At 39.6% G+C, this 26,258-nt stretch overlaps 1 protein-coding gene across 4 annotated transcripts in view; it reads left to right on the top strand.

The window, feature by feature from the left end:
* Positions 1-26,258, top strand: part of STAU2 (staufen double-stranded RNA binding protein 2) — an 87,848-nt gene that overhangs the window by 27,294 nt on the left and 34,296 nt on the right. For all 4 annotated transcript variants that reach the window (XM_053468215.1, XM_053468213.1, XM_053468214.1 and 1 more), the window contains exons 9-12: positions 6,728-6,865; positions 11,135-11,266; positions 12,135-12,192; positions 18,192-18,499. In XM_053468215.1, coding sequence (XP_053324190.1) covers positions 6,728-6,865; positions 11,135-11,266; positions 12,135-12,192; positions 18,192-18,499 — 636 coding nt within the window. The remainder of the gene's footprint in view (positions 1-6,727; positions 6,866-11,134; positions 11,267-12,134; positions 12,193-18,191; positions 18,500-26,258) is intronic.

Here is a 26,258-nt window from a genome sequence, read left to right as displayed (position 1 = left end):
ATCAAAGTACTGCAGTGCAGTTTGTGCTTTGAGGTCTGCAACTTGGTTTCATGCAGAAAACTGGGCACTCAGGCCCAAAAACATTCGCCATCACTGACCTAACTCGTTGAAGTCTGCGTTATGCTATGCCTGCAGATACACACTGGCAGGAAAAGCTCTGGCCCAAGTGAGTGAGTTTAATATAGTACTCTACATCACACTGGTAACCCCTATGGATCTTTTCTTTAATCATCTAAACAGTAGCCAACCAAAGTTACTTTTGTGAGAACAATAGAATTAAAATACGGAAGGAAAAAAATTCTCAATAGCTAGCGCAATCATCATATACCGTGAAAGTAAAAACTAATTAAATGTCCCCAATAATGTTGCTAGATATAATTCCTGGAGTGAATTCCTGCACTTAGTTTTATCAGGGGCTCAAGCTTTTAGCTCCCGATCGAAAAGTGACAAATACCCAGTGTAGAGCGATCAGCATTGGGGATTTACTACAGGTGGAGGGTTGTAATCAAGGTATCCGTACCCTGGGGGGGGGGGTATATGTTTACCTACTTGGCAGACTGTGCCGGGCACCTCAGCAGAAGTATTCGCAATCACTTACACCTCCCTCAGATTCCAAAACGAAGGAGGAATTGTGTTTGGAATAATAAGCTATTAACTGTCTGAGGAATCTGCGCTCGTGCCAGGGTCAGCTTGGGATTCCATGCACAGATGTTGTGGTTGCCGCTAGCATCAATGGCTTGGCTATGACGAACGTTCCCTCGCTGCACCTCTTATTTTCTTAAGAAACTTGTGTAAATAACTGATAGCTATGGTTTTAAAAGAAGCTCGCATTTTTGTTTCCAGTTTTAAATGGCAGAGTATTGTACTTTCCATTGCTAGGTTTCCATGAGACATAGAAATAGTCTTGGGTAAGAACTGGCTATCCGGCGGGGAAAAAAGGCAAAACGTACAGATGTGGTTATCGGGAAACGATACGGTATTTTCCACTCAAGATGGAAGTTTTCTTTGATTTGCGTTGTCTTAAAAGCTCTGGTTTTTGGCTAAAAGACATTAAGATTAGTTTATGATAAATCATGAACATGTTCAATCTGATTAATTTTGCTATTCTTTTGTTGCTTTTCTCTTATAGCATCATTAACAAGACTTTCGAAAAACAAAAACTATTATTTGGCTTTCGTAGCGTATGTGAAAGAGAAGCTAAATGTTAGTGCATAGTTGCCAAGTGTCTTAACTAGATCAGCACAGTCCTGACTGGAGTTAGCAAGACAGTTGTTTAAACTCACTATACATTGTAAAGGATAGTCTCTGGCTGAACTGGCCCTGCATAATGCATAGTCTATTCATTAGGCATCTTTCAAGAAATGTCACTGCACTATGACTATGCATTATGGGGGGTTAGCCAAGCTCTTCTTGCAGCCAAAACTTGCTGGGGTTTGTCCTTTTGTAGGGCATTGTGAGCTGAAACTGCCACTCTCCTGCCAACTTCCACTTTAGTAAATGTACCCCAGAGCCTTTTGTCTCATTGCTTGTCGCTTCCATTGCCTTGCATATTAGTGTAATGGCGCCTGTGCCCGTAGAATGCCCCTTTTTGCTTTGCGTCTGGCATCATACACCAGTTCTTGTAGTGTGTGGAAGCTGGCGTTACATGGATTGACCTTGAAATCCTGCATTAGGATACAGGAGCCAGCCAGAATAATCATTGCAAAGACAAATGTACCTTTGTGTGCATTAACTCTGCGACTTTAAGTATTAGATGGCCAAATAACTCAGTGCACATTCACGTAGTACAGACATTGCTAATGTGCACCTGATTCCTTTATTGTCTTTGATCCATCCACATTTCCGTGTCTTTGACCTCCAAGATCATATATTTCATCACATAAGAACCCAGACAGATGTGCTTATGAGAGCAGACATCCACACGTTTCCTTTGGATTAAGAACGGACTTGGTGATTTAATGTGTAGTCAAACAAAGCGCTCCGGCGACCTCGATAATAAGAAGAGAAACTATTTTGCATCACATCTCCAAAGATAATTATCCATTCCGATTGTCCATTCAGCTCATGTCCTAAAATCAATGATGGATACATCTTTTTCACTGCTGATATAGGGTAGTATATGTTTGTGTTTATTTAACACACACACACACACACACACACATATATATATAGCTGGGCAGCATTTGTCCATGTGCAGAATTTGTAATTGCGATTGGAGATCTACTTATTTATTTATTTTTTTACTAAAATGCTAACCCCCCTGTGTTGTTTTTAATTTGTAATGTATAGTAGTGGCTCATCATATATCTTTCTTCTTTAAGATGAGAAATGTGTGATCAGAGCTGGGGCCGGTCGGTAGGAAAGTGAAAGATGGGCCCTCTTTTAGAGGTAGCAACAGACCGGTGGTACATAGCAATTTGGGATCCGGATGTAGTAGTATTCTGACCTCCTGCTAAAAGGGGAAGTCCTATGTAAAAAATAAAAACACCTTTTTTCCTCCTTGAGCAAACGTAACATTAACAAAAACCTGATTTCACCTCTTTTGTGTTCCAATAAACTTCTTTACTCTGCAGACCTGGGGGCAGCCATTGTTGTCAGTCATGTGACACTGAGCTGATTCTTCATGCAATGTTAATGAAGTTTGTTGTTCCATGCGCTTTAATTAGTCTATGTATATGGGTAGGTAATTAGAACTGAGCCATTCTATTGTTTAGTCATACAGGCAGTATGATAATAAATCAGTGTATTTGGTAAATAATGCTGTGATTACAAAGCCAATACACACACACACATACAAATGGGTAATATACAGCTGCCTGGAAACATTATGCAAAAACTAGAAACAGAGAAGAATTTGACTGTTGATTTATTTGTTTGAAAAAGAAAACAGCACAATATTTTTGAAAGCATTTTTTTTTGCTAGTAATAAAGAAATTTGGTGGAAATTCTCTATCCTCTGAACCAAATGTTCCCTTTGAGGTCTGGAACCTGATGGACCTACTGTGTACAACCTCTGAGTATGCAGAGGAGAACTGGTGGATATTCTGCAGGTCTAGTTTAAGGGTTCATGATTATCCAGACACAACCTGTAGGCTGCAGTTACGTCTGCTACAAGACTGATCTAACAGCAAATTATAGCTTAACCGCACATCATACACGTGTTCACTCTGAGGACAAAGAGCATTGCCAAGCACCCACATCGGAAACAGTGTGCCAAAGAATCCATCTGGGATCATTTTTGATGGCCCAACTCTCCATGCCTCTTTATCTGTGTTTCCTACGGTGCCACGCAACAATGATCTCTGATAATGGAGCCGCACGCCCTTTCTTTTAACTTGGGTGCACCACAATCCCTTCTAAACACCCAGATACAGTATGCTTACCAGCCTTAGATTCATGGATAATGTCTTCAACATCAAATTGTGAATGAAAGGAAGGGGTGGTACATGATATCTAAGATAGGGGTGAGGATGTAACTGGGGGGTAACTCTATATTAATGCTTTGTACATTAAAACATTGTTTTTGAATGAGATGTCCAGTAAGCTCATATAGGTGTGATGGTCAGGTGTCCACACACTTTTGGTCACATAATGTATATAATATATTTCATGGTTTTTTTCCAGCTGAATTCCTACTCCTGGATTTCTTTAGCATTGTACTATTAAAGCTATCCTCCAGACATTGTATGCACTTTAATGCATATAATAGCTTATTGTGCTCTTAATTTTAGCATTTTTACCCTTGTAAATGCATGGCGGGATTGATCAAAATGCTCCCATACATTGCCCTCTTCCTTTGCTCCTTGGCTTGCAGGTGGTGTGTTCAGCCGGGGGCTTCCATGTGTTCTAGTGCTCCATTTGCACAAGAGTTCCTAGGGGTTCATGAGGCCCCTACAAACATGCCAGTGATTGGTTATTTCAAGCAGCCAAAATTTGTGCAACAATTGTACAATCTTAAATGATGGCACTATGTTGCAGCGAAAGAATGAATATGGGAGTACGTAAATGTGCATTCTTTTTTTTTTGGTGGAGCTGCATAAGCCATTGGAGTGTCCCCTTTTTTTCTTAACATATAGTTGTTGCTGCGAGTACTAACTAATATGTCTAATCCTGTGAAATCCAGTGCTTCTAAATAAATGTTTCTGTAAGTCCATGTCCAATAGTTAATTTGCTGACATTAAAGCCAACCCACACATGATTTAACAAGAAGGTGCCATCAGGTTGGGTCAGCGCTTCAGCTCAGGCGGTCTCCAGTTTTTCATTTTAACGAGACGACCTTCTTAACGTCACATATTTATTACGATGTGTCTTCTGCTGCAACCTGCCCCTAAAGAAATAATTGTGTAATGGGCCCACGGCGCACGCTGGCAGTGCTAGCTGGTAATGGCATGTCACTACGAGATATACAGCCCACTAACAAAGCCATAAAAAAGTCCATAAAACGGACATTAGCACATTTACTGAAGTCTTCCTGGTCAGTTACATTGAAATACAAGCATGGCTTACAGACTTCTGCATTTAAATAGTTATGGGGGTCCCGTCTTCTGAAAATAAAGAATTTACAACGCCATTTAAAGGTGGATGATCTCTTGGCTTTATAGAGGTTCGCTCCACACTTGGCAAGGTTCCAAAGGAAGAATGCGCTTAACAGCTTTTCCGAAGTCTGCTTCCCATGCAGACTTAATTTTGCAAGAAATCCATTGTTTCCTGTTTAAAAACACTTATCATTGGACAGCAGAATGACTTTTCTTCTCTCGTTACCTCTAATGCATGTAACCTACCATGGCCTTTTTTCCTTTGCGACTCTCGCTTCCTCCCCTGACCACATTCCCTATCTCCTTCACCTCTTTAAAATGTCTTCCTCCTGCAGATTCTTCCCGTCATCTATTGCCACCATTGGTTTTTTTCTTTCTTATCTCTGCCGGATAAAACCAAATATTTTAATGAGGTATCGGTTTAAGTGAAACACTCCGAATTTATGATTGGTTTATGGCTTTTTGGTTTAAACTCAGAATTCCTTAGCTTATGACTAATTGAATAATATAAATATTGAAGCAATGTGTATATAGCTGCAAGATACAGGCTGTAAAGAAGTCACATACGCTAAGCAGGCTCGCTAATGAATGCTTTTAATGTATGAATGCTTTGAGGAAGGACATATTTCTGTTTAATATGCCCATGTTGGTGGACTGTGTGTGTAGTAGGAGAAGGTACATCACTGTCCCTTTGATTTGCAATTATTTTCCATACATATGAATATGTAATATACGTGTTTTTATCACATTTACCGTTCTGCTTTCCGTTATAATCCTTTTCCCTATAATTACAGAAGGCTTTATTAAAATATCACCGCTGTGATGAGGGGCTTTCTTGGTAGCCACTTGTGTTCTAGCTTTCTTCTTATTTCTTTGCATTAGGTGCGATGGTGCTCTCTCAGCCCCTTAGTGATTTTTCTTCCAAGAATCCCTTGCCATTAAGGTTTTATGTTTACCCCTCTTATGCTGTTGATCTGAAAACCGTGGCCTCACGGAGCAATTCATTAGTGGAGTATGAAACCACTCCGCAATGTTCTCAGGAACCTGTTACTTGTATAATGCAATCACCAAGAAGCAAGCCTGTCTTCTGCTGTTGGTTTTCACTAAATGTGCAATTTACGGCAGAACTATGGAATACTAAATAAATCAAATGTTCATCCGATATTGTGCTTCATATATATATATATATATATGAAACCAAAGAAAAAATGGGCACTCACGGGTCTTTGCAGTAAAGTGCATTAAGCACAATTTTATTTCAACCAGCACAGCCAACGTTTCGGACCACCTCCGGTCCTTTCTCAAGAGACCGGAGGTGGTCCGAAACGTTGGCTGTGCTGGTTGAAATAAAATTGTGCTTAATGCACTTTACTGCAAAGACCCGTGAGTGCCCATTTTTTCTTTGGTTTCATATATCTGGCTATTTTTGGAGCACCTGGGCAAATAAAAGCCTGTGTATATTAATAAATTCTCTGAGTGTGCAGCCGCTCCCTTTGGTTTGTATATATATATATATATATATATATAATATATATTCCTTTTTGCTCTAATATCTCTCCTTTCTCTATCTTACCCTCTTTTCTCTCCACCACTCCCTCTTTGCTCTTCACCTTAGTACTGCGGTCTTCTAGTTCCGTAGCTCCTCCACCTCAGACCAGTGTTATAAGGGCAATGACATACTCTTGCACAGGCCAACTAGAGCGGCAGGTTGGGGGCGTTAGTCCCTTTGCTGCATTGCCAGTTACGGATGGGGCTGGGGCATTTAGCTCAAGGAAATGGAGATGTCGGCTTGTAGGTCTTCAGCTGGCGCCTGGATATGGCTTAAGACAGTGTTTGTAATAATTGCAGTCAGCTTGAAGTCTAGCCATTCTCCTTTGACCTCCCTCATAAACTCTTTACCAAGGTGTTTTTTCCCGTAGTATTGTTGCTGGGTTTTTTTTTTGTTTGTTTGTTACATTCTCTGTAAACTCTAGACTCTGCAGTGTGACTATTCCAGAGGTGTTGGACCCACCAGTTCTGGCACCAACATCATCATACCACAACCAAAGTCTGCATCCTCCTAATTCTCATGTTTGGTCAAACAACTAAGCGCATGATGCATGATTTAAACACTTTGTTGCTGCCACACTTTGTCTCTGAGCTGGTGTGTCTAGTGAAGTGGCTTTCTAGCGTGTTAATTGTCTTTTCTGCAGGCCTCCCCAGAATATGGACAGGGGATGAATCCGATCAGTCGCCTGGCTCAAATCCAACAGGCTAAAAAGGAGAAGGAACCCGAGTATGTGCTGCTATCAGAAAGAGGCATACAGCGCAGAAGGGAGTTCATTATGCAGGTAATATGCCGCATTTACACAATTGTCTAATTTTTACTTGTAGTCTGAAATGGTAACAGACCAAAGAAGTGGGTCATACCTTTAGTGCCCCAAGGTTCATAGAATAAGATTGGATGCCAAATAGTTAATTGGGATTATGAAAACAATGTAATTCCGTGATGGTAGGTATTTGGTTATTCAAGTAAATTTTTGTTCATCAGGAAGCTGTGCCATTCACTAAATGCCTAGTGGCCAGCACTTCAAGCAGTACCATTCTTTATTCTGGCTGACCTTCAGGAGTTGGTAGCTCTAGGGTTCTTGATCACACATGCAGTGCGGTCTGGGGGCATCAACATCTGTCGTTCCAGATGTGGCAACTGGCAGTATTTGGGACACGTTCTAGATTCATTATTGATGTATCAATATATGAGCTACAGTGAGTGTGATGGGTTTTTTCTGTCCATTGTAATCTCTGGTCTAGGAGTATTTGAAGGACATCTATAAAATCTGTTTGAACTGGACTGATTAGTCACAATGTTACAACGGTATGGATTAAAGTGCTGCCAGTCATCTGGATGCCGATGGTCTCACTGGAAAAGAAATTAATAAAATAAATTTGGGTGTACTTCAGGGTGTTTTCCTCGATGGCCCTAAAACGAGAGTATGTCAATGCGCAGGAAAAATAAATGCAACAAATTTATTGCTACTCAGATTAGTGCAGTTTTTGTTTTCTTAGATACTTTCAAATCCGAGCGTTCTCTCTGTTGCATATATTTGCTGCAAAGCGGCCGTTTTGAGAGTGAAGAGCTTTACATTAATTTTGAAAGTGAATTATTGTACAGCACTGAGGATGTCATGCACATTAAGGACGGCTGTACATCTTTTCTATGATTATTTCAATAATGTCAGTTCGTTGCACTCTTATAAGTACTGTATACTCGAGGCAGTTGGGAGACCCTTTGGTGTGTGGCTTTCATATTGTCGCTAAATTACTGTGAATACCCTCGTTTGCATCATGTTATTGCATCAGTTTTATTGGCATCATTCATTTTGTGAGTGCTTTTGATCCCACGGCTTTCTCCATTAATCATAATAATAGTTTGAATCTTAATGTGACCAGACCTCCCATTTACTGCAGGTCACCTTTTTTTTTACTGCCTGTCGTATGTTATGGAAATGTGGGGGCCATTAACTTTCTGCTCCAGTTATGACAATTATAGCATTAATCTTTAACAGCAAAAGTAGATTTGGAAATTGGAAATCACGACATCCTTTGAGGCCAGAAGTAGGTAGCTGGGAATAATTTGTATTCTTTTTTTAAAAAAAATAATGGGGGGGGCTAATAGACCTTGGAATAGGATCTAATGCGGTTTTGGACTGTTGGTATGAAGAAGACCAGAGACCAGAAATAAGAGGCTGGCAAGTTCATAGTGTTCGCACATGAAAATACACACAAATACGGTGAGGAATGGCGTTTGATCGTGATTAGACCTTTAATCCAGACTGGAATGACTAAACCCATTAGAATTTTTTGTGGGCTAGACTTAATTGATTTATCATGCTGTGTGTGATGGATTAATGTCTTATCTATGCCCAATTTAAGGCCGTTAAAGTTTTATGACCTACATAAATTTATCACTTCATTACATTCAACTGTGTATATGTAGCTTTTTAATATAAAATATATTATATATATTATATATTTTAATGTATTTTTTTATTATTTTCTTGACCTCCATTGATTTTTAAGGCAGCTTTTAATTTAAAATGACCATCCATTTACGGGAGGCTGGCTGTCCGCATCCTAGCATCCCGTTGCAATTTTGCTTTGTTTGAAGGTGTTTTAACTCTTTAGCTTCATGCAGTTTTTAAAACTAGCTGTTTTATCCTAGACAGCTTTGATAATAAAACAGCGGTGTATGCCTGAGAAGACTGTATATGCAGACTGATTACCTGAAGGTTTTATGATTTTACATACCAGATGGTATAAAGATGGCTTGTTAACATGTTCATGTTGTTAACTATCACTGTGTACTTAGTGGCCTGGCTTTTGGTGAATGATTTTCAAATAAAAAGACCTCACCATAACTGGAGAGCCTTAAGGTTTTTAAGTTTTCCCAACTATTATAATTATTATTATCTCTTATTTAAATAGCGCCAACAGTTTAAGTAGCGCTTCTTAGAGTACATATATTTAAGGTATATGAAAAGGCTAGAACTGACTGAATCAAACGTATACATTAGGTAGAGAGGACCCGGCTCCCAACCTGTGGCCAAGCTCTAGGATTGAGCAATCAAACCGGTAGTCTGTGGGGCTCATACATGAGGCAGATCATCAGATCGCACAATATGGTTTTATATTTGAGCTTTTGTGTGAGGTGCCAGATATAAAAGTCCAGAAATCAGGGTTCCAGGGCAATCGCATCCAATAATCAACCAACCTGAATGGCTGTCTATGAATACATTGGTTCCATTACAGAACATAAATATTCCAGTTGGTACAAGTTGGTCATTCTTTTCCTTTAGAAGCATCCTGGTAAACAATAACTGATACTTTAGTATTTTCTTGCGAGTTTGAATTAACACACAGAAGTGTTTAATTGTACTGAGCATCGCATTTTGGGAGTGCTAAAGCCAGCATTGTATACCAGAGATTATTACATCTCCTCCAATATGTCCAGAAACAACACACTGGCTGTGTGTGACAAAAGCCATAAATCAGGCCGCTGTTTGCATGGGGAGGTGTCACACACTGGCCTATTTAAAGACAAAATGTTTCCCTATTAGCATGGATTCCAGTCCACTAAAGCAGTTAAAACAATACCCATAAAACTATCACTCTTATTTGCTTTAGCTGGACTAGGTGATTTATCGTTGTGATCACAGGACACACATACACTGTAATGCTTTCATTGTTGTGTTAACAGGACACACATACGTTGTAACTCTTGCCGTGCCGGAGGCTGAGGGTGATCTTGTGGTCTCTTTCCATGTGTTTTTGTGCCAGATTGTATACGTTTTTTTCCCCTGTAACTGCTTTATAGCCAGTATGATATAACCAGAATTATCTAATCGCTGCGGAGTAGAGGGCCAGTACGCGTGAGCATATTGCTACATGGACTAGTTCCATCTTCTATCATGTACGTATGAATTACCGAGCAAACTTAAGGAGGTTTAATCTTCGATGTTGTCAAACTAATCAGTTTTTATAGAAGACAAGGCCTATACCTTAAATAAGCGTAGGCTAGGGATAGGCATAAAGCTATCCTAACTCTACCCTGACAATTAAGGACGGAATCAGGAAGAATTGGTAGACTGGATGGGCTGAATGGTTCTCATCTGCCATCAACTTCTATGTCTCTATGAGCTTTCACAGCAAGCAGAAGTTACATGGACCACTTGCCCTACTTGTTAATGTTCTTTACTTTTCCTTAAATGGTGTTGGGCAATACTTTGCAGAGCAGTGCTATCAATATACCTCTAATAGTCACAGGGACTTGGATAGCACTGCTGCCATTGTTTCAGTCTCGCAGTGTTTTCTGGTGAAATGTGATGTCATAGATTTTATCTTGAGCCATGTGTGGGTGACTTGTAGCTGAAGGTAAAAGCACCTCTGAGCGGCAATCAGTAATCGGCTGGTAAATCCAAGATCGGAAACGTTTAACAATGATAACTATTTATGAACAGTGGTTCTGTGTGAAAATTGATCAGTTGCAGAGGGTTAAAACAGATCATTTCTGGATACGCTATCATGTGAGGCAGTCACCCAGCTTTTGCGTGTATACTGTCCCCCAATATCTTTCCTTTGTTCCAGCGAGGTCAGTGTGAATAAGAACTGACACAGCATACATAACACTGGTCCACTAGAGGGAAGCAAACGGTCATCCTTAAAAAAAGAAACCCTGTAAATTAAATATTGTGACCCACGTAAAATAAATCATTAGCAGGTGGAGGGAGCTGTGAACAACGTGATGCTTGACTGGAACTGCGTTGTGGGTATATATAATATATATATAATGTTCATAATAAACTTTACATTAACTGAAATATAAGTTTACCTTCTTGATGCCTTATGCAATGTATTTATAATATATCACAACAGATTATCTATTATGTTTGTGTCTCTAGTTAGAGCCTTGCCATGTTAGTAATAAGAATGGGTAGAATTAACAAATTCTGGAAAAATGTGGCTGGGTGATTTTGAGAACTGTCTTCCTCATATGATTTCTTTCTATAAAATCAAGAATCTAAAAATGGAAAAAGTAACACTTTTACATATAACTCTGAAAGGTAAAAGTTGGTGAGCATACTGCAACAGGAACGGGGCCCAACAAGAAGACCGCCAAGAGAAACTCTGCAGAAGCCATGTTATTGCAGCTTGGTTATAAGGCTTCGTCTCCGGCTTCAGATAAACCTGTGAAGGTGAGAACTTTGATAACACTGCATAAGTATGGCATAAAACTCTGAATGCTCAATACTTTATGATGTGTGTATGCTTTGTAAATCCCATTGTACAGTGCTGTGGAAAATGATGGCACCATATGAATAAATGAGTAATGGTTATGTCTTCCAACCAACTGCTGGTTGGTTGAGATGCTCATAGATGAACAATTATGATATGAGTGGTCCAGGCAAGCGGTATGCTGTGTATTGTTGGAGACAGGACAGGGCACACAGGAGACTTCATTCTCTGAGAGAGAGGTTTAGGGCATGTAGCAGACTGCAGAGCTCTGGGGTAAAGTCAACGCTCATACACCTGAGAATAATGAAGAAGGCAAGATGCACCAGCTGAGGGAGACAACATTTAGGTACAAACTTTCCACCGTAAACCAGTAGACAAGTGTGTAAACGGACATTTCCGTCCTCAGTCACATAGATGTCCACATCACGAGAGGTACAGGTTGTCACAACCCTTACCAAGTATCTACGCAATGTGACGTGAGTAAGGGGAGGCTCGACGGAGACCGCTAACCTAAAGGAGCAGCCATGTCAAAATAAAATGGGAAGTCAATATCTCGATAAGTTGATCTTTTGTTTTTAACAACTTAGCAGTGCCATTTAACAAACCTTTCATAACAGAGTTCCATGCAGACAGGTAAACTCCAGAGGGTTTAATTAAGAGCTGCAAAGCCTCCATTTGTATCTGTGAAATTGCGGTGTTGATATATAGCAAGATCTCAAACAATATTTGTTGTGCAACCTTTTCATCTTAAACATGTGGCAAAGACTAAATTCACGTATTGCCATTTGAATATAATTTGGTTTTCAAAGTAATTTTTTGTTCTTTCAGACAGGTGAAAGCCAGGACTGGAATGAACAAAACTCTGGGCCTGCTGAGCAAACAAACAGTAAGTGTTTTTGTCAGCAGACGGAATACGAGGGAATGCTTGTAAGGATAGAATTCAAGGTAATGTAACCCCTAGGGAACTGAAAAGAGGAAACAGGTTGGTTTCTTACGATGAAAAGACTTCTGTATCATCTGTATACAGAATCTGTATTTAATATACAAGCAGAATTCTGACACAAAGGAACAATCTTGACTCAACTCTGTGGCACTTAAAGCGGATATCGAAAAATAGGAAAACATATATCTAGTAGAAGAAATGATCCTAGTGACAATGTATCAGATCCTGTGAGCTGGAAATGCTTTCCAGCCCCGTGTGCATTATGTATTGTTTCACTTTTATACAACCTTTCCATTCAAAGTGTCATTCAGTTCATCCTGTTAATATATTAAATCTCATGGACCTCGGTTGATTTTCGGTACAGCGTCTAAGGATTCATCAACAGTTTTATACAGATCTCTGGCAGTGTGTGAAATGTATAACTGAGTAATTGATTCCCTTTCACGGCTTTATACATCCCGCTCGCTGTGGGGCAGAAATTTGGCAAAATCACGTGTCCTGGGAAACATGGCTGCTGTGGGTGAAGCGCAATGGTTTTGTAGACGTCTGTCAGTGGAGATTCCCCCCTAAGCACACATTCTCTGGCAGCGGAAGGGTTTGTAGCACATATGTAGACAGGTCAATATTTACGATGAGCACAATTGTGCTTGTTTTATAGTAGACTGTTTTATGAGATTTAAATGTGACATCCCCCCTATCATCATTAAAAGTGCAATAGCTTATTGGAAGAAAATAAAGCAGAGCAGGTATTGATTTCTGTTAACCTTATCAAAGATATGACATTTATGGGGTTGCTATGGCAACAGAGCTGGTAATGCCCAATCTCCCATAAATGTATTAATCGTACAGTATAATGGATAAGATAGGCTTGTGGAAGAGAACATTTAAGCTATATGTATTTTCTGTAAAAAAAAAAAAAAAAACCTTAGTGACGGTCTATTGACTGTGCCCCTTTAAGTTTGGGTATACATATTTTTTTTTAGCTTTCTTAAAAGTATTCTTGTGTATGTGTTTCAGTTAGTATTAGTCAATCAGAATGGATACGTTCCAATAAAGGAACTAAAGTACACTAACAGCCTCCTTTTATTGTGTAGCAATCAGCGATATGTCAATAGTGCATATTAAGTATGGAATCTCATCCCAAATGTGTTCTCTGTGTACGACAATCCCTCAAGTTCTCATTACCTAACTTGACATTAGCCTATGTGGCTGCCAGATGGCTTCAGTGTTCTTATTCTGCTTCATTACGTTGGAATGCAAGAAAACGTTATATAATGTGATGACCTATTGTGTCTGAACCCAACTGAAATGTAACAGTTACTTATCTTGACAATGCGCTCCTCTATATTAAGTTATAATGTGTGGAATTCACAACAAGCGTACACATAATGTGGACTTTGGATATACTGATTCTTGGACAACAAAGTGATGCATGACTCACCGATTGCGCTAACTACTATTGGCAGTAATTTATGGGAAAGGAAGTATAGTGAATTAGCAGCAAAAGGCTGAAAGAGGTTGATGCTTTGTATGTTACAACCTTCTTGATACATAAGTGCCAGCTGAGCTTCTAAATATATCTCTTTATAAAGACCTTTAGGAAGCAGCCATTGTCTAATTCTACTTGGAGCTGCGCTTAGAGTAGTGTGTATGGACTTGATCCTTATCGCTTTGAGAAATGTTCTTCTATCAGCTAGAAAACTAAGGTGATGGCTCACGGCAACCATACTTTTATGCTTTACTCTTGGTTTAGACAGCATAGAGATTTGAGCTCGCTTCTCAATCATACTTGGTGGTTCCTTTTCATTTTGAACATTCAGCCAACTCATTGCTAGGGTTTAGGGATAACAGAGATATAGACTGGAAGTGCAGATCTCTTGGCTCTCTCACTAGAACGATGTGAAGGAGATGGCAATCTTTTGGCAAGTTCATACATGCATGGCACATAAGGCTCTTCTGAACACAAGACAAAATTAAGGACCAAATAATGTTTGAGGTTTTTACAATAGGAACAACATTGGCAAATTAGATGGACTATGGTTCTTGTCTACCACCAAATTCTGTGTCTCTTTGCTCCCTTTTGTTACTGCTTGCTGGTCTGAGTACCTCCCAAGTAACATTAATGGGGACCTCAACAACAACTGTAAAGCACACCATCGATAATGTCCTGTGTTACTGGTTCACCCTCCAGCAAATCAGTTAAAACACAACTGAGACTAAATGTCTCATTCTTTACAGTAGCCGCAGAGTTAAGTGGACTAGAGACTATAGGACCCCATGGGTCAGTGATTAGGCTTCATTACATGGTTGTGCTATCTGTTATGTCTTTGATATGCCATTTAAAACAAGAGATTGTTAAATAATCCCTTTTCTGTGCGTTTGCATGTATTCGTGTGCATTGCAGGGTGCATGGTTGCATAATGAACACCAAATTGTGCTCACACCCTTGGAATCAGTCCCTCCTCCCAGAGAGAAGTTGTTTGTTATACCCGCAGGGGGGAGCTTTTCTTTTTTTCGCTCTTTGATAGAACTTCCAATGTTTTATCAGCTGAATATCCATACTGATCAGAGGAAAGCGTATTCTGCTTGTTTGTGAAGGTGCTTCCAAAACAGTCATTTAAACTGCATCTGAATAATACATGTTGTTTGGGAGGTGTCCTTATCCTCAAAAGCTTTGTTTGGAAGGTGTCCAGCCCTATACAAGTCTATTTACTTGAAAGATTAGTCTTTATAGCTTAGTGTACACTTCTTTACTCCCTCAAAAAAAAAAAAATCACCTTAAAGTTGCTTGGTCTGGGTTTCTTTTGTTTGTACTTCTTATCATGCCTGATCGTTACCCAGTGTCGCCCAGCATATAGACATCTGCAGCGTATATATATAATTTCCTGGCCACTTAATTTATCATCATTTCAAATGGCCAAAGAGGGGATAGGTTTAGAGGACGTGGGTAGGGGGACAAGGCTCCGTTAAGTCTTTCACCATGCTTTTGTGACCCGTTTATACAATATTTTTAAGAAGACTGACACGTTATAATCAGAACACTGATTATGATCATAGATTATGATGCCCACCAAACGTTTTGAGCTCCAACAAAAGAGTAACATCAAGTCTAAAAGAGAGGAACTTGTTAGGGATGCTGTACCATCTGTACCAATGCTTTACTGGCCTGGAACCAATAATAATAATAATAATACCATACTGTATAAATGATGACAGCGTTATAAGCATCAATCATATAATCTCAATTATAGAAATCATAAAATGTTCAGATGTACAAAGCTAAGAAAAACCGACAGCAAATCCACCCTGAAGAAAAGCGCTTAAAAATCCCACGTGAATGTGAGATGTATGTGTGTGTGTGTGTATACACACACACACACACACACACACACACACACACACACACACACACACACACACACACACACATTAGTATTTTGTATGAAGTTTTTCTTCTCTTTTTGTGTGCAAGTCACAATGATTTCCTTTATTACAAAGTGTTTATTGCGCTTGCACCTGCTGCCCACTATATGGACAACTGCATGCAAACAAAATTTAAGGCAAATATATTCCGTAGCCGTTTGGCAAGTGGACTGTATAGGCATTATTTCTCGGTTTTCAAAGCGTACTCCTTTAAGGGCCTTTTTTTTTGGAGGGGATGCTTTATTGGAAGCATCATGTTCTGTTCCTTCTGTTTGTTTAGTGTAACTCTTACCTCATACGAATGGAATTTATGATATACTTGTGTTTTATTGAAGTGGAAATTTCATAAACTGCAGTATTAATGTAAAACCATGGCAAACAAATTGAAGCGACTGCTTTTAAGTGTAGTTGTACACATTCACTTACTTTTAAAATTGTCAGATTTTCCTTTGTAAATGTCTTTTTTATTCGCTCAGTAAAATCTTAAGCACTGCAGTAAAAATATGAAATATCTAAGTTATCCAGCAATTTTAAACCACGGCAACATATTCGCTGTTCCCGGGGGTGTAGAGGTTTTCGATTTCTGTAAAATAAAGTGCAATTCTGATTATATTTACGTTTCCAGGCGGCACATTTAGATTGTGGGGAGTTTTCAGTTTGCGAAATGTCACTTGCCGCAAATCCCACATGTTACAGCTCTGTAAATAAATAAACCTTTGACTTTCAATACCACCTGTGTGCCGGTGACACCCAGACCTATCTATCTATCTATCCTATCTATCTATCCTATCTATCTATCCTATCTATCTATCTATCTATCTATCTATCTATCTAATCTATCTATCCTGATATTTATCTCTGGCTCTTACATCGTATAACTAACTGCCTCGCCTCTGTCTCTAACTGGATGTCCTCATGAGTCCTAAAACTCAATCTCTCCAAAACCGAACTTCTTATTTCTTCTCCCCCCAATTCTAACTTTCCCTCATCATCTTGCTCAATGGCAATGGCGCAGTCATCTCCCCGTCTCCTCATGCTCACTGCCTTGGTGTCCCTCTCCTTCACCCCAACGTTCAGTCTTTCTCTAAAAACTGCCGTCTCCATCTTTAAAACATAGGCCACATCCGTCCTTCCTAACGCAAGATGCCACTAATGCTCTTGTCCATGCCTTCATTATCTCCCGCCTTAATTATTGTAACTCTGTCTAAGCCGGTCTCCCTCATACTCATCTCGCCCCTCTACCATCCACCACAACTGCTGTTGGCGAGCTTATCTTCCTCTCCCATGGATTTACTAACACCTGTCATCTCTTCACTGGCTGCCTGTGCGCTTCTCGATTCATTTCAAAGCTCCTCGCAGCGGTTCCTCTACTTACGTCTCCATATACACTCCTAACCGGTCTCTCCGCTCATCAGATGATCTCCGTGTGTCCTCTCCTCTGGTTTATAGCTCTCATATGCGCTTACAAGACTCCAAAACAATTACATAGATTCACAAGTCTAAATTCAGTCGTCTCAACCACCTCTTCCCAGTATCTCTATAGTTATTCCTCCCCACTGTTCTCTATCTCCTATTTTTGGCCACAGTAGTCTGTAGCAATCACACTGCATGAAAAATAAAGTTATAGTAACGTTAATACAAGTTATAAGTAGTTTAAGTGGAGTTATGCTAATCGCTGTCACGGGTTTTGGTATAAGACTAATCTATAGACTTCCTCCTTCTCAAATAACCACCCCCTTCCCCTCAAACCCATCCTGCCTCCCAACCCTCCACTGGTAACGCTAGTTAATATGTCTGAGCCCCAATCCATACTCGAGCCTTAATGGTTGTTCGGAAGGGATTAGTGCACCATGGGGAGAGACACGTCGATGTGTATATCATATGAATTTCTCTTTTCACTTGGAAGCACTGATAGGGAAATCTTTGCATACACTTCTTGAGCACCAAAAAGAGGCGCCTTTAGAAAATAAGCATAGTGTAAACCTGTATCATTTCAAAACAAATATAAAAATGTTCATGAATGTGCTCTCTCAAACAACTGTAAGGAGAAGGCTCATCAAATATAGCCATTTATTTCTTGGCTCTGGAAAATAGCTAATAAAACAATAATGGCGCTGTATAGCTTTAAAATATATAAGGTGACACAACGTATTGTCCACACATAATATACGTCTACATCTTTAGATCATGGTTATTCATTTCGTGAAGGCTGGTGAAGGACACCAAGTTTGGGCATGTCTTCTCATGGATAGGCCCTAGCTCACCAGTATGGCATATAATGGCTTTTATTACATTTTATCTACTGCTGGTCCTGGTCTGGCATAATATATATCGGTTTGGCACTATGTGAATACTTAAAGAGCAAATCATTTTTAATGTAAGGGTTCTGAAATCTGAAGAGTAGTTTTGGAGATAAATCTGATCTTAGTTTTGGGCGACTTGTTTGCTTAATGCATAGAGATTGGAATCTTTTTTTTGAGACTGTTGCAGGAATTACAGCAATGTCTTTATCTTATCAGCCCCTAAAGGAATTCTTCATCTCTCCCCTGATGTCTATCAAGAGATGGAAGCAAGTCGCACTAAGACGGTTCCTCCTGCGACTGTCAGCTATTTGTCATCCAAAGAATTAGGCCAACAATCCAGCTCATTTTTTAGCACATCTGCAACCCAGGGCTGCACAGCTGCAATTGCTAGAGAGCTTCTAACAAATGGAACATCCCCAACCGCAGAAGCCATAGGATTCACTGGGAACATTTTGACTGGTCCCAGTTCTACGGTGCAACCTTCCAAACAGCTTGAATATCTGGCTGGAATTCAAGGCTTACAGGTAGGATTCCATGTTGCCGTCCTTCATTTGGAAGAGTCTCATGAACCAGTTATATGTGTATTTGTCTTTGCAGTTGATGGCAACATTTTTAAGGTGGGACAAAATTAATAGTCAATGTATAATATGACAATGCATAAAACCCCTGTTGTGTTTTTTTTTTTTTTTTCCTGGCCAGACAGGAACTAAGGCCAGCAATTGATATAAAGTGCAGCCATTACAATTTTAATCTTGCGCGGTTTGTGGCCAGTGATATTCAGCCAACGGCTGCACACTACAGCACCCAAGCTGCCGTTGGAGTGGCAGATTGGGTAAGTCTTGAGTGCCATCAGGCATCAGCACACCAGATATTTGTTGGCTCGGCAGAGGGTTAGTCCAGGCCTGGTCTATGGTACACCCGTGATTAAAAGTACCGCTTACCCTTTCTAGATTTTACTTTTAAGTCTCTTCTATGGAATTCTCAACCATGTGATGCTTAGGTTTATTGCCTTTATTTTGTTAAAGGTCACCATGTAAATTAATGCAATTTTAGTTCCTTTAGCCTAAAGTGCCTTAATTATTATAATGGGATCCGAAACTGTGGACCAGTTTTTCTTCTCAAACTACTACTGATTTTGTTTCCAGTTATTCATGAGTTAACTCTACGCTGTCTCTTTAACATATTTTCTTCACTTGGCACCCGCAATGCCTTTTCCTTAATTCCTGTGCGAAACTGATACACCTTCATTACCTGCTGGCTGCCTCTACCCAGCAATGGCCGCCTTGTGCTTTGACTAATGATGTGAAAAATGTCTCCTTTTCATGTAGAGTGTACACAATTTTTAGACCTTCATCCACAGAAATTAATATTCTGTGTTATTAAGTTTCCAAAGAGAACCTCAGAATGGCTGCGAGTATGTGATCACTCCGATAATGATAGTAACTACCTTTAATTATATTTAGATGCTGTCTAAGGAGATGATATCATCATTCTTAGGGATGGTGTCCTGCCTTTTCATCATGATAGACTGTGAGTTGAAAAGGTTGCATTGTTAACGCATAGCACACAGAATGTATTAGCAGTCATTTGTATAAGTCAGGTTTAATGTCAGACCTAAGTAAGCTTTCCTGGCCAAAGCCTAAGTAAGAAAATATTAGTGCACCCATACAATATAATTATTTTGCTGTATACATTGTTTATATTTGGCCAATAGTGGCAGCAGTAGTAATCATTTAGTGAGAAAACATATGTTTCACTTCTTTCTATAATGAATTGCATTCACCAGTGTATATAAGGAAATACACTCTCTTCACTAATTTTAACTAAAACTATCCCTCCAAATTGGAAACCAAACTATGACCGCTGTGATAAGCTAATCGCTAATCTGTACATAAGCAGATTGTGGGTGGGCAACGGTGCAATTGCCCTCACCGTGATGGGCAACATGCTTCAATTGTAGGCATAGAGAGGTAATTTCCAAGTAAATCCAGATTCACCTCGTTATTCAGTATACTGATTAAGTCTTCACGATGGTAAGTGAGTTGTATGTGTGTCTGGGTATGTGTTTTGTGTGTTGATATTTTAGTGTGTGTCTGGGTATGTTAGTGTTTATGTATGCTTATGTGTGTGTCTGGGTAAGTCCATGTGTGTTTGTGTGGGGGGGTGGATATTTTATTGTATGTGTCTGTGTATTTTAGTGTGTCTCTGTTTACACCTGTGAATGTGTCATGGCCGGTGTCTGTGAGTGTCTTGGTATGTTATTGTATGTTTCTGGGTCTGTTAGTGTATCTCTGCTTACGTGTGAGTATGCTAGTGTGTGCTTGTGTGTGTGAGTATGTTAGTGTGTGCGTGAGTATGTTAGTGTGTGCTTGTGTGTGCGCCTGGGTATGTTAGTGTGTGCTTGTGTGTGTGCCTGGGTATGTTAGTGTGTACGCGCACATATTAGTTTGAGTGTCTGGCTGTATGTTAGTTTGTGGGTAAGTGTTGAGTGTTAGTGTAAATGTCTGGTTTAGTGTGTAAGTATGAGTTTCTGTGTGTATTGGGCTCTCTGAGTCTGCGTGTGTTGGCGTGAATGTGGATGTGAGGAAAGAAAAAGTGGTGTTTTGTATTTTTGTCTCATTACTTAGTGTTTGTATGCTGCCACTTTGCCAAAACCCTGGTTACTTTCAATTTGATTCCTCCTTCTGAAATAATATATATATTATATATATAGGATCCACCCCAGACCACCAGCATTCAAATGGTTTATAGCTTCACTTCACTGAAATTTATGGGGAAGGGGCCTAATATACCCCAATGAAAATGTCTATATGGCCACCGTAAAGAAACTATAAAGCATTAATAACATCATAGTGCTAAATAAATAGATAATATACATAACATATATGTGCTCCCATACTATCTTCACGGATATGATATGACCTGAAAATCATGACAGCATGGAGCATCATAATGGATGTTCCGCCATAGATTTTCTTTAGTCCCACTACGTGATTAAGACTGAGCCATTCTGTTTTTATTTTTAAAAATTTTTATGAAACTACATAGCTTTTTCTTTGGTTTAAACAGTGAAACTTTTGTGATGTTTTGTCTGTAGAATAGGAACAGCACCTTTTTATCTCATCAAGGGTTTAGATTATTTCTTGAACAATGGGATGCTACTTCAGCGATCAATAAACAGATAATAAACAGAAGGTGTTCATTAACTAGAGACCGCATTGTATGTTTATCACGAGGGAAGCAGACATGATTAGCTTGAAAGCAACAAGTAAATATAAATAAGCTGTAATCTGCATGATTTAAAGGCAAACACTTCTCCTCATAACTCTGCATGTGAAGTCCTGGTGATAAAAGTGCCAGCTGTAAGGGTTAATGCCACATCATTCCTTTTTTAAATCTTAATACATTATACAAACTGTACCTTAGACCTGGATTGTAACAAAAGGAAAAGAATACGCAAGCTCTGCTGTTTTTTCTCTTTTTCTTATTCTGCACCCCGATGTTTCCCAGTATTGCCACATAATGCAGTTAGCCGGTTACAAACTAGCAACACAGACTGCGAACCAAATCTCTGTGGGAAATGGCTCGGTATGGAGGGGTTCTAATTACATGGCCGGTGAGCATTACTCCAGGAGAAAGCTCTCTGTGTCTCGGAATTCCATAGGGTGTGTACACCTGAGAGCGCCATGTATTATAAAGTTTCTGGGTCTTAGTATATGACCAAAATAATACATTTGGATTCATATTTATGTCTGAGTCGGGGGTGGATATCGACATCGACCCCCCTCTGCACATCTTCACAAACATCAACTCCTGTGATCCTGGTCCACTATATACTATTTGAGGACAACCTGTATTTCCGTACTAGAAACGCCTGTAATCCACTTGTACATGTCCGTGAGACGTTCCAAGGTCCGAGTTAACGAGGGACCGCTGCAGCTTTTCCCCATGAGAAGAGTCTGTAACGAGTTTAGTCAATGTGCCAAAAAATTGAGTTTGTTGGTAGAAATTCAGAAGTCAGAACAAGCTCTTTCCCTAGGAGCGTCAGTGCTAACGTGTACCTGTCTTCAGGGATGTTGAATTGCTTTGTGTAGCTCTAGTTTTCACATACCTGTAGCCTGCATGTGTCTTTTTCCAATGCTTGAATTGACAAGATGGCTATTAATATAGAGTTGTGTTAATTATTACGTTAAAATGCATACGTTCAAGTTTTATAGTAATGGTGAGACTCATACCTTAGACACAGGAGAGCCCTTTAATGGCAGGGAGTTTTGGTTTCTTCTCCATCACTTTATTATTCTTTTTGAAGGACCAATACTGGCAAGTTTCTCCAGCAAGAAGGGTTGCTGGCCCTGTATAATGTATAATTCAATGGATAAGGAGACGGATGAAATCTCACTAACTTAACTATGCATCTTACAGGGCCAGCCAAGCTCTTACTTCAGCAGAAGCTTATTGAGGTTGCTCCAGAATGTATAGTGAAACCGCAAATCTGTTGCCAAAACTCCCTTTAGTAATAAACCTCTACTTAATGATAGTATTATTGTACAAAGTCCACATTCCCCTTCTAAATAAATCCTTGCAGAACAGTTCCAATAGTTTAGTATAACCTTTTTCACTAGCGAGATCTGTATTTTTTTCCGGCGCTTCTCTGGGGCTTTGGTTTGTTTCGATGTTTTAAAGTGATTCTATATAAAAAAACTATGGCTGTAAACAGTACACTGTACATGCGCACACATATCCATGGTGCTACCTGATTTACCTTACTACTTAGGTCAAAATAGAGTACGAGTTCATATATAATAATTTTTTTTTTTTTTTACCACCCCTTTTATTATTAAATGAATGTAAATATATTAATCATTTGATATATTATTAGCTTTTTTTAAAGAAAGACCTTAAAAACCTCACCCATATGTTTATTTAGTTGTCAGGATTTAGTTCTCCGTAACTGTGCTGGTAGCGATTACAATTCAAGAACCCCCCCCCCACTGGGAACTGGACAGGCCGATTAATAGTCCTGAAGGATACTAATCAAACATATGTTTTCTTGACACAATGATTGTGTTCCAGATCAGTGCTGAATGTCTGTTTTTATTTTCCTTTAATGATCGAGTAAGCAGCCTTTCCTTACATGTGGGTGTTTTTTCATGCTTTTCTTAGGTTCGCTCCACAGGAGGTGACCCTCACAAAACATCAGACAGCCAAGAAGCTAGCCAGCTTCCCACTGAGACTAGTAAAAAGAACTGCCTTACTAGCCGGTGCGCTAGCGGCGCACGGAGAACCTCTAGTTTACATACTGTTAGTGCATTGATTTGTTTGACAGTGTGTCTGTTTAATACGATTCGTATACAGTATGTTATGAAATAGTTATGTAAGACTAAGTACTTGGGCTGTAAGCACTCTCTTCACTTTCTTTGGACTTAAGCTGGACTTTGCCGTGTGTCTAGTGTTGTGAAACTCATGCGCTCTGAAAGCAAGGCCCAGATGACACCGGAAAGACAGATAGGATGTATCTTGGTTTGTAGATCATGTATATATCTCTGTGAGACGTTAAGTGGCACAAGGATGACGGTTTTAAGACCGGTATACCAGAGTGTAATTAAAATCCCATCATGGGCGCTACCATCTTAAACGCCTGTTCCTAGGATTGGTATGGTTATTTATCCCCGCTTGGCTACTACTCCTCCTGTTTTGACTTTTTTTTTTCTCTTCTCTTAAGAATAACTTTTTGTTTTGCTGGGTGGAGGGAGGAGAAAGACAAATATTTAAAGCCAACACACAAATTACTTTGCTAGCTTAGCCAAACTTCTGCCCCAGATCTGAGCATCCCGATAAAAATAGTTATTACTTTTAAACCAAATATCTCCAAAATAATTACACTTATTGGAGACAAAATAAACACTTATTTTCTAATGTTCTACATCAGAACACAGTGTGTGATTATTCCTTGGCCTCTCAAACACTTAACTGATGACAAATCTGACATCATTCTGTAAATGTGATAATTGTTGGCTCGCGATTGTTAAAGAATGTCATGCCTGTCTAAAAACCCACTGGCTAGCTAGCAAACTTAATGGAACGTTTTAAAACAAAGTCAGTGTAACAAGGATTAAAAATTGTAAAATTTGCAGTTCCATATTTATTATTTTTCGCATTGCCACACACTTCTAAATCCCCTCTGCTGGCACCAGATTCCTCGGAAAGAGCCATCACTTCATAATCCGAGGCTGGAAATCAGTAATGGCTTTGTTTTCTCTCTGTGGGAATAGTCAAATTCGTGAGCCCTTTCGAAAACAGATGTTCCAAATCCATGAGTACAGCACTTCACATTGCGCACGCATCCTAAGTGGCATTAATCCGTAGGCCTTTGTTTTCCAGTTCGTGTTCCCCCTTCTAATCACTCAGAAGACATACGTGTATGCTGGGTTGTCTTCGTGACAATAGGTGACAACCCATATAGATCACAAATCCTAATTTTCATTCTTCTGTCGTGCTTACAGGCTCCATTTTTAAAACTGATATTTATCCTTAAAACAAAAATCGTTAGCAGAACTTAACAGAAATAGAACCTCTATTCATTTCTATTTAAATCTTAGTTTATGGTAGGGCATTTTTGGTGCTCCTCAGCCTTTACCTTGTCCTAACTGAATTTGGTCGTCCTTGGTGAATTGGAGTTGGCACGTCTGATGGAAGTTATTTAGTAAGATCAAAGAACAAATGAAAGTTAACTTAAGTGTAAGTGTGTCTTTTATGCTATGCGGTTTGTTCTGGAGATATATGGTACATTAGCAAGGAAATGCTTTATCTTATGGAAGCAATGATCTATGGTGAACGTTGGCACTACCAGCATAAAACTTGATTTCCTTTTCTGTAGTCCACTCCACCTCTCTGTCCGGCCATTACAGCCACGAAATAGGAAAGCCAAATCATGAAACTTCAAATCTCCTGCTTTTGCATATGGCGGGCGATTGTTGGGCTTCTGGGGCAATCTTGTGATCACTGGAGTGATAAGGTGATAAGGAGTTGGGCATTTAGTGCCATGACTATTTCTTCTCTGTCGGTTCTGCCCCTTGCCTGGCCTTTCCTCTGGTAGTAACTGGCAACAGCTGTTTCCGGCCCCTCATCTTCTGGTTCCAAAATGGAATTTCTGGTGCATTCGCTGCGCATGGAGACGTTTTGCGACTTACGCAAACCAGTATGTGCACTGCTGACGGGGGGGATAAGCAGGTGCGGTCACACTTATGTGTACGTTTAATCACATTTAGTGTTTCATGCATTAGTGATTTCATAGTTTCCTTTTACAGGCATAGGGCGCAAGAAATACTGTTTAACTGCCCTGTCCGGATGAGTTAGCTGCCCCATTATTTACAAGGAAAGCATGTGCAGCAAATCTTTTCATTATATCTGGGGCATTTATAGGATTGTATAAATTCAAGTTAAGCATTTCAAAGCTGCCCTAGTCTTTTGTTCAGACATTGAGGTCTTGCCCATTTAATTCTGGAGATTTGTGAACGTCCGAGCAGGCGGTTTTAGTTTTTTCACTTTTTTTTATTGCCTGATATATTTCTGTCTTACCATCAAGGACTCCCGCTGGTGCCTGAATCAGACAGAGCAATTTTCAGATTTGGGAACAAGAACGCCACTTTGTTACACAATATTTTTTTGCTTCTGTCTGACCCCACCATCCCTCCCTCCGTCTCATTTAGCCCTAACCTAATAAACGTGCATTCAGTGAGAATGAATGTTGCGAGAGTCTTGCCAGGCAGGGTTTCTTTCAAACTGTGAGCCCAAATCCCAAGTGCTCAGGCCTGTTTCTGCTTTTTAATTATGCTGATTTATCTCATAGTTAATCTACCAACGCGAAAACAACAACATAATTTAATACAGAAAGAATTCATGGCGAAGGACAGCTAGAGGGACAATAGCATTCCTGGAGATATTTGTTGAGGCTTTGTACCCAACTCTGTATTCGGTCTACTTTAAGCACACTTTACAGGAGTTCACGGCGGATTCTAAAATACTGCTATTAAAACACAGTTACGCTTTCAGTGCGTTAAACATACAGAAGTGGTATACAGTTGCTGAAATAAAGCGCCTTTCAGTCTGTTTTAGTAAAGGGAGATTCCAGCCATTGTATGCACGTTAATATCATTCAATTTCATGATGCCCCTTTTGAAGCTGCAGAACCCTCCTATATGCATTTGCCTCTTACTCCACTTTCAGCTATCTTGCATGTACAAGAACACATTTCCCAGCAGGTGATATACTTGAAAATCAATG

This window comes from Spea bombifrons, chromosome 5 (genome assembly GCF_027358695.1).
Source record: "Spea bombifrons isolate aSpeBom1 chromosome 5, aSpeBom1.2.pri, whole genome shotgun sequence".
Classification (NCBI taxonomy): domain Eukaryota; kingdom Metazoa; phylum Chordata; class Amphibia; order Anura; family Pelobatidae; genus Spea; species Spea bombifrons.
Note: the sequence above shows the minus strand (reverse complement) of the source record. Positions and strands in the feature narration are given on the sequence as shown.